Source organism: Thalassophryne amazonica, chromosome 12 (genome assembly GCF_902500255.1).
Source record: "Thalassophryne amazonica chromosome 12, fThaAma1.1, whole genome shotgun sequence".
NCBI lineage: Eukaryota > Metazoa > Chordata > Actinopteri > Batrachoidiformes > Batrachoididae > Thalassophryne > Thalassophryne amazonica.
This window is the reverse complement of record NC_047114.1, coordinates 18,676,897-18,690,213: the sequence shown is the minus strand read 5'-3', so window position 1 is coordinate 18,690,213 and position 13,317 is coordinate 18,676,897. Positions and strand designations below refer to the sequence as shown.

The following is a 13,317-nucleotide window of genomic DNA, read 5'->3' as shown; positions in this document are numbered from 1 at the left end:
GACTCACCGTGGGGCAGCAGCGTGGCACGGCGCATCTGCTTGTGGTGTTACAGCTATGATGATCATATTATTGCTCCTCCATTATCTACGCCCTGGGGGGAAATGACAGTGTATCTGTAATATAAGGTTCATTATAGATATAACACCCTGGTCAGATGTGCACACTGCTCCGCGGCTCTGAGACGCATTGACTTGCAATGACACATGGTGCTTTCGGTTTGACTGCGCAATGTTCACATCTAGTTCACAAGATGCAAACAAGATGTGCGCCACAGACATTGCACATAATATTTCCTTTGCGCACCCTGAACAGGATCCATTGGAGGTGCACGTACGGTTCATCTGTAGCACAATCGGAACATGCTGTCAAGATCTCATGTACCCGACCATGGCGAATGTCTCTTTGGCACAATCAGACTGTTCCGAATGCTGTTTTGATGCCGTGAGAATATTTAGAATGCAGTCAGACTGTGGTCAGACTGTACATCGACTGCTATTCCATTATTTTTCCACTTTGACTGCACCACAATTGTTTTGAACATGAGCAAAACATGTCGCACGAGTGTGCCCGACTCTGTGCTCAGAATGCTGTCCGACGTTGGCGACTGCACTTTGACACTTCCCGAATGTGGGCAGAATTTTCATTCGGATGGGATACAGGTTCATTCCGCCTCCAATGTAACGGGGGAATAACAAGACAAATGGTAGTTGCCGAAATGCAGTAGTAGCACTCCGTCGCCATAACCACGTTTCTCCTTCTTCTCGGTGCTGTTGTGGCTGTTGGTAAATTGTGAGTGTGTGTTGCGCAAGGTGTGTGTTGCGCAAGGTGCCTCACCGCCACCTTCGTCATTGTAGTGAACAACATTATCTTGGATATCCTCCTTTGATGATATCAGAATCTCCTTGCCTTTTTGGCATTTGTGGCCCATGTAGAACACAGCTCCAGCTGGCAGACACAAAGAATAGAGAAAAGTACACCACATTATTAGTCTGATTCCGTAAAAATATAGCTAGTATTAATTATGGTTGAATGCTGTGGTTTAAAGACAGCAAAAATGACAAAGGTAAATTACAGTTTGTACAGGGGTCAAAAGTTAAAGGTATAGCACCACTGGGTTTTTTAAGATTTAAGTCACAAAAACAGATTTTTTTTTTTTTTTTTTTTTTTGCTAGTACTGTAATTTTACTCCTTAGCATTTAAATAAGGGATTCATAATATGTATATGTCGTGGACATGAACGAGCGAAGCACTTCAGCGTCTCACCATGTCATTTAGGTCCTTCAAAGTTTTTTTGAGTAAATGCTTCAAGGGAGCATGAGCATGGCTAATTTTTTCTTTTTTTTTCCCTTTCAGTTTCTGTGCCCCCCCCCCCCCCCGCCTTTTTAAGCATTTTTGTTTTTTTGCCCCTCATTACAGCCCACCACTTTAAGCATTTTTTTTAAATGTAGATGTAAATTAATATTCAAAGTTTTCAGCTAGTTGACAGTAGGGCTGTACAATATGGCCAAATTATCATATGTCAATATTGTAATATCAATATGACATACAATATGACTATGATTTTCCACAAAGTGCAGAAACAGTGAAACTTAAACATTCTTAAACAAAATATTAATAATACCACATACATTTTATTTTGTTTATGCCATTTTAAAAACAAGAAATACAAAAAAAAAAAAATAGAATAAAAAATTCTAAAATTATCTTCCTCAAACTCAAACTGAAAGCAAATCTCTAAACCTGTAAATAATAATCAGTTTTATTTCCAGTTTTCTTTAGACAAGTCAGGGGATGGAAACATGAACATTTCCAAGTTATTGAATATGTCTTGGACTTTATTTACTTCAGTTATGAAGAAATACAAAAGTTTCTTTCACCAAACATCAAATCTAGGCTTTCATCTCAAATGTACTTTCTGTCAAATTGTAGCTGAACTTTCAGGTCTTCTTAAGAAAATCCTCCTCTACACCACTTCATCAGGAAGCTGGATTTTATATTTTTAATTAATTTATATCAAGTTGTAGACATTTGCTTTCAGTTTGACTTTAAGGAAGATAACTTTAGATGTATTTTTATTTATTTGTATTTGAAATGACATAAACAAAATAAAATGTGTGAAATACAAAGTCTTCCAAAACTTTTGAGTACAGTTGAGAAACACTCCGTGGCATGTGAGTATCTGCTTGAGGTTTCTGTCTGGTCTGCTTGAGGTTTCTTCCTCAGAGGAAGCTTGCTCATCACCCCCTGTCAAACTGTATAGAACACTGCCATCTAATGGTGCAAGGTTGACTGGCCCACTCCTGACTGATCTGCCAGCTCCTGCTGGAATGCCCTTGTTACCAGGAAGCCCAGCGTGGTCAGTACCTGCGTGGGTACAGACAACCCCTAGCTTCTCACCATATTGTGCACTGAGCTGGTTACAGTTCTGAACACAATTCCAGTAACACTGGCCTTGGTAATTGAAATTGGCTTATAGGCCAATTCACTATGTAACAAATTTTTATTTTTGTTTTGTTCCTGGGTACACAGTGTGTTTTCCTAACCTGCTATGCTTTAAATAAATAGAAAATAGCTGTTATTCCACAGAAACTTTGCTTCTGTGATCAGGACAATGATATTTTGAAATTTGTCTGTTTTTAAGAATATTCTCGATTTGCCTTCACTACTACTGAGTAGTCTTCTAGAATATTCTTTAACTGCTAGAACTGACCAGAATTTTCTAGAAGTTTCCAGAATTATCTAGAAATTTCTAAACTTTCTAGAACGTAAAAAAAAAAAAATAAATAAAATCAAAGTTTGTGCTGAATGTAGTCATTTTTCCATAGACGTTAGACATAAGCAGTTGAAATATAACACCTAGAAGCCAGGAACAAAAATTGTGTTACATAGTCATTTGCAAGCAAATCCTCACATTTGAATACATGCTCATGTCAGATTGCACCATTTGCAAGGTCTTCTAACTACGCTAATGCAGCCATTTTTGTGCAGTTTTCCTCATGCTTTTATAAGGAAAATGCATCCTTGTATGCATGCTTTTATATCTATCCATATAATTGCAAACACGTGGGTGTCTTAATTGTTCATAAGTGTGTCTCTCGTGTGCACATCACTCTGATGACGTCTTGTTTTCACACTATTGATGGTTCCCAGCATCACCTCTGTGTGTCGGCAGAGGAACAATAGCTGTAGAAATGTACGTACGCCAGTCAGGGTTTTTGCACGACACACTGCACGTTTTTGCTGTCATTTCACTTTTCATACATCAGAATATTAAAGTACGCCACGTTTTTGTGTGTACGCACGCTTTGCACATGAGGCCCCTGGAGAGGATCCACATGGAGCAGCCAGACGGCTATATGGAACCTGGGAAGGAGCGCATTACTGTAAAATTCTGCAAAATTACCCCATATGGCTCCAGAAATATAAAAAAAGTGATGCGGATGCACAAGTGAGTTCAAGGACCCCTGAGGATTAAATCAGTCTCCACATTGGTGAAATCAAGGCTTCGGTGAAATCACTGAGCATCAAGTAGATTTGAGCAGACCGATGCATATTCATGAAACGATCTCCTGATGCAAGCAATGTAACAGTCACTGCCATCATGATCATCATCATCATCATCACCACCACTATGACTCCAGAGGAGAAGGACCAGATCAAGGTTAATCTCAGCAAGAATCTCAAGGTGAAGGATATGGGCAGCCATAGATATGGGAAGCCATAGATATGAGCCATTTGAAGTCAATGTTGAGCAGTGAAGGTAACCTGAAGCACACATCTGGAATCATACCATCATCTGTGTACTGGTAGTGCAATTCCTACCTAACAGACACCTGTTCTAGTGTGCAAAGCTGCCAAGGAATAATCAGTGCAGCAATTTAGTAATTCCAGTTAAAAACAAAAAACAAATCTTACCCATTGAAATACCAACACACAGCAGAATACCCATCAAAGTTCTGCTGCTGAGACCTAAATGGAGAAGGAAGCCTTCAGTGGAGCACGTGAGCAGTGAGCTTCTGCTTTCACAGGAACACACTCGAATTGTGAGAGTCGCTGTGCTACTTTGGGCCGGATAACCGCTGTCTTCAACCACAACAGGAAGAATGAACGCATCCTGCAGCTGCCGCTGGAAGCTTGCGGTTCATGTCACGATGCCAGCTGTGTTGTCTGAAAACAACATTGGTACATAGAAAATAATCCCAGATAAACCTATGAAGTGCCTTGCTGGCAATATAATTAGACAAAGCACAAATACCATGTGAAGACCATCAGCAACCCTACAGAGTGGTCACGGGTCTTCAGTGGTTGTAGCTGTTGTGAAGTTGTGAATGTGCAACCAACGACTTGTTCCTGTTACGTTTTCAGTCACAACCTCCTTCTTGGATCTAACTGGTACTAAAGCCAGCTGACTGTCAAAGTGAATGAGAATAAAGGGGTGAATTACTTAGTTTTTCATATTTTCATATGTTGTCGCTATTCATTCAAAAACATTATTTTTAAAACATCTATATGTAAAATCAAGATCATTTTATATGGTTATTGAGGCAATTCATTCTAATTCTTTTTTTTCATTTGTGTTGGAAAAGTCCCAGTTCCAGTTGCCCTGTTTATTCCTGTTTGGAATTAACACAACACAGTCTGTCTGTTGGAAATGTATTGGATTGGAACAGCCCTAGTTAGGCATTGAGGCCTGCTGGTACCAGTACCTACCAGCGGATATGGTTAGGTGAAGAGGATAAGAGTCTACAACTCCTCCTAGATGGGACGTCGGCCCATTGGAGGTTACTTCCCCCAGGCATGGCCAGTACCAATTTACAGCTGGGTGCACTTGGAATCAAACCCAGGCCATGTATTGGTAGTCAAACTCCTATACAACTGAAGTACCTTATGCATGCCATATAATGTAAAACAACAGCTTCTAATTATCATCAGTGTGCGCATGGGAAGAGCTGAGATGATTTCTCTAATGTTGTTGCTTGCAAAGTTTTATATGTAACACTTAGGAAATAAAACTGAGACAAATGGCCATGAGCAGAGAGTTCAAACAGGTGTATTTGAGGGATGGGGTGGTGGGGTGAGGGAGGGAATTGTTTCTAATTGGGGTAGAGGAAGTGATAAGGGATGGAGGACCTAGAGCTTTTCAGATACTTTCCAAAAATAACATATTCAGGGAATTTAAGCATGTTATCGTAATGTAGCCAAATTTCAGATACAAAAATCACACAGTACAGTAACTACACAAGTGCAAGCATTGAAAATAAGTTTGACAAAGCATTTCTGAGCTTTTGCATGAATATTAGTGAGTGCACTTGTTTTCAGAGCAGATGTTTCATGCTTGAAGACCACCCTGCTCATTTTTTCCATATAATGTGGAGCTGTGTCAGGACGGGCATCTGGCGTAAAACCTGAGCCAAATCAAGATGCAGATCTGCTGTGGTGACCCCAAGTGAAAAAGGGAAATGCAGAACAAACTCAATAAATTGACCTAGCAGCCACACAGCCTGTATTATCACAGGGTTACACTTATAAATCACACTTACAAATGGTTAGCATATGTAAACATTTTAAACATGTTTTTAAAAAACTTTCTATTCTTTTATTTTTATATTTTGTCATATTTTAAACATCATTTTTTTAAAAACATTTAACCATCTCTCTGTTTTTAGACATCTTTGGCAGAACTAACACTTTTTAACATAAGTAATAAGGGATGGGTATTGATAAGATTTTATTGATATCGATGCCATTATTGATGCCGCTTATCGATCCGATTCCTTATCAATACCTCCTGTGAATTTTCTGTGAACTAAAAGTAGGCTTTACAGGTTTTCTATGTCAACAACATTTTATTGAGTCTTAAAGTAAATGAATATGAAACTGGTCACTGGATCCTTGATCTCTGGACATAAATAAAAATAAATAAAATCTGTAGTTTTTCTCAAAAGCATTTCCTCTCAAATATTAATGGCACAAATCTAACACTGAGCTGAGCTCTTGCAGCCCACTGTGCTGCACGTCAGCATCAATGTAATTCATAAAGAATGCAGGGCGTCTCATTTTGGGAGGAAAAAAAAACATTTTAGTCTGTTTTCTGTGTTATGACGTTTGGAAAGAGGTGGCATTTTATTTAAACAGTGATTCGCTTTGAAGTTATTGATTCCGACCAGACTCTGTCTCAGCAGAGAGCGGCGCAGTGTTTGGGCTGTGCCAATGGAATGGAGGAAGATTCTAGTGTCTTACCTGTAACAAGACAAGAGTCCCACTTAGTAACATTAATCCACACAAAAGTGACTCATGATGGACATTTTTAAATGGCTTTGAGATGGGTTAAGAAGCAGACTTTCCACTTCTGAAAAGCAGCGAAGCAATGAACCAATGAAGCAGCGGGTCAGAGCACTGCTTCATTGTTTCAAGGTTCAAAGCGGAGCCGTTGCAGAAGCGGTTGATTACAGACCCACTGCAGGGTCTGTAATTAGTGGTTAGCACTGTTGCCTCACAGCAAGAAGGCCATAGGATCGATTCCCACCTGTGGCCCTTCTGTGTGGTGTTTGCATGAGTTTCCTCCTGGTGCTCCGGTTTCCTCACACATTTAAAGACAAGCACGTTAGGTGAATTGGAAACTTTACAATTGTCCAGGTCTCCCTTGCAAAAGAGATCTCTATCTCAATGGGACTAACCTGGTTATATTAAGTTTCTTTTTTTAAGTTGTTGGTGAGGTCAAGTCAGGCAGCATGTCCTAGCACCGCATCTTGCCACATCCACCCCACAACTAAACCACTACGGGTTCTGGATGACATTCCTACATCTCAAAAGCACAAATCTGTCTGCTGAAGCCAGCTTGTTATGATGTGTACATTTAGTCTTTATAAATTGGAGTTCTCAACATCGATGCCAAGTTCATATGCTGAGGTTTTGGTGTCAGGAAGAACACTAATTTGTACAGCAGCAATCATGTTACTGCCCTGAAATACAGTAAAAGTCAAAAAATTACATTTACTCTCTCAATCATGCTCACATCCCCTTTCTTACTTACAAAATCTCGAATGGTGAAATTTCTGTTCCGAAGCTCTTTTGGAAAGTTGAAGAATATCCTTTGACCGAGAGGAGGCAGGTCCTTGTCCACAGCACTGACTGTCTGGATCACCTGATCTCGACAAGAAACAAAAGACACACAGATGTAAACAAAAAGCAAATGGCAAAACAAACAAACAAACAAACAAACAAACAAAAAAACAGGAGGCACCAACACGTTATCTGGAATCGTTAATACTGACATTTTCAAAAGCTGTTTCAGATCCCCTGAAGTGCTGCAATGAAAAAGTATTGAAAACATTCTCCCTGTTGTCAACACTAATGGCATCATGAGAGTTGCTGTAAGACGTTGGGCCGAATAACCACTATTTGTACTTTTTCATATTCATTTATTATTATTGTTATTATTATTTTTTGCCTATTTTATTTTTGAGTGCATGCATGTACACAGTACATGTACAAATTAAAATAAAAAAAATGTTTAGTATTGAGTAGTACGGTGGTTGGCAGATCACCCACTGAAGGTTGTTGTCCACCAGGTGGAAGTATTGCTCCATTTCAAGAACCTTGAGTATGGGCTGCTGTGGGACATGAGAACCAACCTGTTGCCTATAATCTTAGAGGTCTTGTATTCTGAGTCTGTAACTTACTGCACGTCTGATACGAAATAAAATGAGATTCAGAATTGTCTGTGTGTGTGTGTATGTGTGTGTGAACCACAGCTCTGCGTATATACTGTATATAATGTCTTTTCAGATCATAAGTGTTGAGGCTATATGTTGATGTTATTGCAGCAAAAACACATGTTGCATCTTCTCCATTATTGCAGGACACACACACACACACACACACACACACACACACACACACACACACACACACACACCATCTTCACAGAGTACCCCTGTGGTAGCTTGTGGTTTCTACGTCTGTCAAGTGCTGTTGATTTTCATTTTACATCATATCTTTGAGTCAATTTCAGTCACAGTTGTAGGTCTCCTGTGTTTCTATGACTTTTTAAGCAAACAAAAAAGCAATATAGAGAGTGAACACAGCACAAAAGATCATTGGCTGCTCTCTTCCCTCTCTAGAGGAAATTGCCAACTTTAGATTGCTCTCTAAAGCCATAAAAATCACACAGGACTGTTCACACCCTGGTCACTCACTGTTTGACCTTTTGCTCTCAGGGAAATGTTGCAGGTGTCTGAAGACAAGGACCAAAGGATTCAGGAACAGCTTCTTTCCAAAAGCCATTACAGTATTAAATGAAGCTAAACTTTCTGATTAAGTAGATTATCTTGATGCACATCATTTTATCTGTGTTATTTCACACTATTTATTGACTTACTACAGTGAATTTGTGTGTGTGTGTGTGTGTTGTGTTTTTATGTTTTATGGTACGCATGTGTTTGCAGGAGTGATGTGCAAATGGGTGCAATGAATCAAGTATTAGATGTATTTATTATGGTTTGTGTGTTTGCAATGAAATGGTGTGTGAGATGGATTTTTATGGAACGGATGTGTTTCTGGAGCACCTCTCCAGTGTTGTATTTTATTGCAGTGACAACCAAAGCATTTTATTCTGTTCTAATACACTAGTTTATGTACTGTAGCAGTGTTGTTGCTCCGAAACTGAGCTTCCCAATGTGTCATGGTGTCTTGGTTTTATATTATGGGGTCTGTAATTTCAACTGTGTCAGATAAAATCCTAAATTGTCTCCAGCAAAAAGGAGAATTTGGATTTTACTGGTGACAGTAAAAGCCCCAATGCAAGGCTCTTCCTGTGGAGGATGCTGCAGTCTACAAATTAGCTCCAGGTGGGCATTAGCTGCAATCCCCACAACCCTCGTCAGGGATGGCACCATCTTCACTGTCCTCTCCAGGGGCGCCCAATCCTGCACCCATGGCACGTGTTTAGTCAGAGGCTGTAGCAGTGATATCTGAGTTCCCAAAGGTGATATGAGTTGTGCCTGAACCATCTGAGTCCACTCCTGTAGTGCCTGAAGTCCCTCAGTCTGCTCTAGCAGCACCAGAAGCCACATAGTCATCTCCAGTGGTGCCAGAGCCACCACATTCCTCTCTGCTGGTGCCAGAACAGGCACAGTCTATGAGAGAACTGCCACAGTCAATTCCTGTGGCAGCAGAGCCCCCAAAGTCAGTTCCTGTGGCACCTGAGCTCCCAAAGTCGGTTCCTGTGGCACTTGAGCCTCAGACATGGTTTCTGTGGTACCTGAGCTCACAAAGGCCGTTCCAGAGGTGCTAAACTCCCCAGAGGTTGTTACAGAGGTGCGAAATGCCCCAGAGGCTGTTAGAGAGGTGCTAAACTCCCCAGAGGTTGTTGCACAGGTACAAACTTCCCAGAGGTTGTTACAGAGGTGCCAAACTCCTTAGAAGCTGTTACAGAGTTGCTAAACTCTCCAGAGGCTGTTAGAGAGGTGCTAAACTCCCCAGAGGTTGTTGCACAGGTACAAACGTCCCAGAAGTTGTTACAGAGGTGCCAAACTCCTCAGAAGCTGTTACAGAGTTGCTAAACTCTCCAGAGGCTGTTAGAGAGCTGCCAAACTCCCCAGAGGCTGTTAGAGAGGTGCTAAACTCCCCAGAGGTTGTTACAGAGGTGCCAAATTCCCCAGAGGCTGTTACAGAGTTGCTAAACTCCCCAGAAGCTGTTAGAGAGGTGCCGAAAGCCCCCAGAGTCTGTTCCAGTGGTACCAAAAGCCCCAGAGTCCATTCCTGTGGTGTCAAAAGCCTTAGAATCCATTCCTGTAGTGCCAAAAGCCCCAGAGTCCATTCCTACAGATGTGGAAACAGAATCCCCAGAGTCCATTAATGCACCTGGTGTTGTGTGTTGGGGTGTGTGGACATTTTGGTGTTCTTTTCTTTTCTTTGCTCTCCAGGTGGCATGAAAACTGATTTGTCTGTGGAGAAGGTGCTGGCTGAAGAGTTCTTCACCCTCATCAACATCATGTGCAGCACCTGTGAATGGTGCTCACGTGCAGCCTTAAAGACTTTCAGCTGAAGCAGATAATTGGATGGCGTTCTGCATTTAAGACATGTGTGATTCAAGCAGAATTGCCGGGAACTCGACCTTGTGATGTTCGTTTGTGAGACGCTGAGGACCGCGCCTGGGTTTGACACATCGAGCCCGTGAAGCAGGAACGGTGAGGGACACATGCTGTCAGCACACATCAGAGGTGATTAAGTGTTTGACTAATTGTTGATAGTAACTTGGTATTTTGTTACGCAGTATACTTGAATTGTGATGAGAATTGTGCAGCTTGCTTCTCACTGCTGTGGCGTGCGGACAAGTGATCCTCCACCTGTTGTGAGAAGCTGCTCATTTGCATAAAGCTTAAAATACAGACCTGAATGTGTTGCTGATAGTGTGTGTCTTTTGAAGGATATTAGTTGTAACTGCTGACTTACCTCACCTCTTCTATGCTTCGCAGAGAGTCGGTTTGTCGTGTCCACCTGGGGGGTATTTGGCGGTGGTAGTGGGTCCAGGAGTGCCGGGCTTCGATCCTTTTGGGCGCTGGAGAGCGTGCCAGCCTTCACTCCACCAGAAGGACGCTATTTTGGTTTTTACACTTTGTTGTGCACCAGCGGGTGAAATAAATAAATTGTTTTTGTTATTGGAACCGCTTTCTGGTTATTTTTAGCGCTGGGTTCCGTCTGACGCAGGTCCGCTCCTCAACCCGCGTCGACACATAACACCTGGTGCAGCAGAATCCCCAGAGTCCATTCCTGTGGTGTCAAAGGCTGTAGAATCCATTCCTGTAGTGCCAAAAGCCCAGATTCCATTCATGCAGCTGTGGCAACAGAAGCCCCAGAGTCCATTCATGTGGTGACAAAATACCCAAAGTCTATTCCAGTGGCACAAGAATGCTTACAGACTGTTTCAGTGGTACTGGAATCCTCAGAGTTTGTACCTGCAGTCCAAGAGCCCCCCCCCCCCCCCGAGACTGCTCCTGCATTCCTGGAGCCCCCAAAGCACAAGGTGACCAAGAATTGACAGGTCAATCACGGGTTGTTCCAGCGTCTATGTCAACAGAACTACTCATGGTATGTATGTCACTTTTGCTTCTGTTTGTTATGCTTTGATTGGTCACAAAATAACTCATCAGCTCTTTTCTTGTCAAGTTAATTTTGTCCCCAGTTTAGCAGTCATTCCTGTTCCCTTGGTTCTTGCTGTGATTCTTTCACTTTTTTTCTCTGTCACCTGCTTCTTGAGTACTTGTTTATTTGTGTGTTTCTTTTATTTTGTTTGTCAGTCTTTCCTTTTCTGTTAGTCCTTGGTCATCCGAGTTCCCCCCCCCCAAGTTCAGGTATGCCCTTGACCCCTGTATAGGTCTCTTCATGGCTTCCTGTCTGTCCACTGTTGTTTACCTGGTGTTTCCCTTGACATTTTTCCTGCCCAATCTCACTTGTATTCTCTTTTACTTATGTCAGGTCTCTGTTGACCATATGCCACCCCCCATGTTCACCCTGTATTTCATTGTCTCCAGTGCCATTTCTTTTTTTTGTCAGCTGATTGTCATCCCTATAGCTGCCCACCTGACGGTCTTGTAGTCCACTGTTGGCTACACAGATATGCCCCTGATCTTTTGTTTTCTGCATTCTCTTTACCTGGTCCGTTTGTGTGTTTTGGCAAGCTTTGTGTTGCCGTCTTCTGGTCTTTTGGTTACCTTTGTGTTTTCTCACCGTCTGGCCCCCTCTGTCCTCCTTGTCTGTGGTCTGATGTTTCTGCCCGCGTTATGGCCCCCTTCTGCCTTACTTCTTCTGTTTCTCATTTTGTTCTCCCTCGGGGTCTCTGGTTCTTGTATTGGGCATCAGGCACTGTTCTTGGGTGGGTGTACTTTCATGGATTCTGTCTCCCTCTAATGTTTTATTTTGATAGTGTGTTTCCTGTCCTTTTGCCCCCCAGTGGACAACGTCACTAATATCGGACTGATCACCTGTGTCTCATTTTTCGACCTGTTCCTGATTTAGTCAATAAAGACTGTGGTATTTGTCTGATATTGGCATTAGGGTCTAATCATCCAGACCCTCACAGTCCTGTTTACCTGGCCAACTCTGGAGTTTTCACAGACGAAGGTATCTGATGGAACCACAAGCTCAGGGGCAAACTCGTTCACATCTAGAATGTTAACACTCAATGACACTTTGGCGGACAGAGTTGGGTTGTCTGAAAAACACTTTTCCATCTGAATCAGATGTTCAAAGAGCTTTACAGTAATGCATCACATTCACCCATTCTCTCTCTCTCTCTCACACACACACACACACACACACACACACACACACACACACACACACACACACACACACACACACACACACACACACACACACACACGAACATCACGTGCTTGTTCAGTTAATATTGTGTATATTAAGTTATTGACCAAGGTGCCCTATTTCCCCAGGAAAAAATAAGTCAATATCACAATTCTCGATCGGTCTCTTGTCTGATAAATCACAGACATCAAAATGATGAAAAACCTCATTCTATTCAAGGGACATGTACATACACAAAAATAATGAACAAATCTACAAAATTATATTTGATGAATCCCACACATTCTTGTTTGTGTGTCAACCCCATAATTTCTGATTTCACGTCTTGGTGATGATATAGGGACAAATTTGAATAAATTCATCATAGTTAATAGACTGTTAATGCAGGAGATTTGTCTCTCAGAAACAGTGCATGTCAAGACTGGGCCTGTTCAGTCATCGATGTGTCCACCATCCCATCCAGGAGTTGATCAAGACACAATCTTCCTCATCACCGACTGAGACTGCCATGATCGAACGCAGATCATGGTGCCTTCACACGTAACACAAAGTTGGTCAAAAGAAGCAGAAACAGGCCAAAAAAGGGTGAAAAAAAAAATGAACTGGCGATTCAAAGTTCACAGCTGCTGAGAGTCCGCATGGACCCTCCGTGCTGATCACAAAGTTCACACGGATAATTTCATATGTCCCATTCTGGGTGCATGGACATCACCATGCGGGCTGAGATGTGGCTGTGGGCAATGCAAAGGTGACGTCTTTTGTTTTTATTTTTCCGCATGTCACCATCATTTGCACACACACATACATCTCCGTGCCCTGCACACGGGTGGTTGGAGCAATGTGACAATATGTGCTCCCAGCGGTCAGCTGGAGCAGCACAATCAGCCGAGGAAAGCATTCACTGGCCGTGGGCCATGATCAGCTCCCACCCTGTTTGATTTCAAATGACATGTCAACCACGGTCCCCTGACAAACGCCATAACACCGTA

At 42.1% G+C, this 13,317-nt stretch overlaps 1 protein-coding gene across 1 annotated transcript in view; it reads right to left on the bottom strand.

Annotated features, from left to right (window-relative positions):
- Positions 1–662: 662 nt before the first annotated feature.
- Positions 663–13,317, bottom strand: part of LOC117522403 (cadherin-12-like) — a 137,533-nt gene continuing 124,878 nt past the window's right edge. Inside the window, 2 exon segments of the mRNA XM_034183796.1 lie at positions 663–946; positions 3,917–4,168. Coding sequence (XP_034039687.1) covers positions 663–946; positions 3,917–4,168 — 536 coding nt within the window.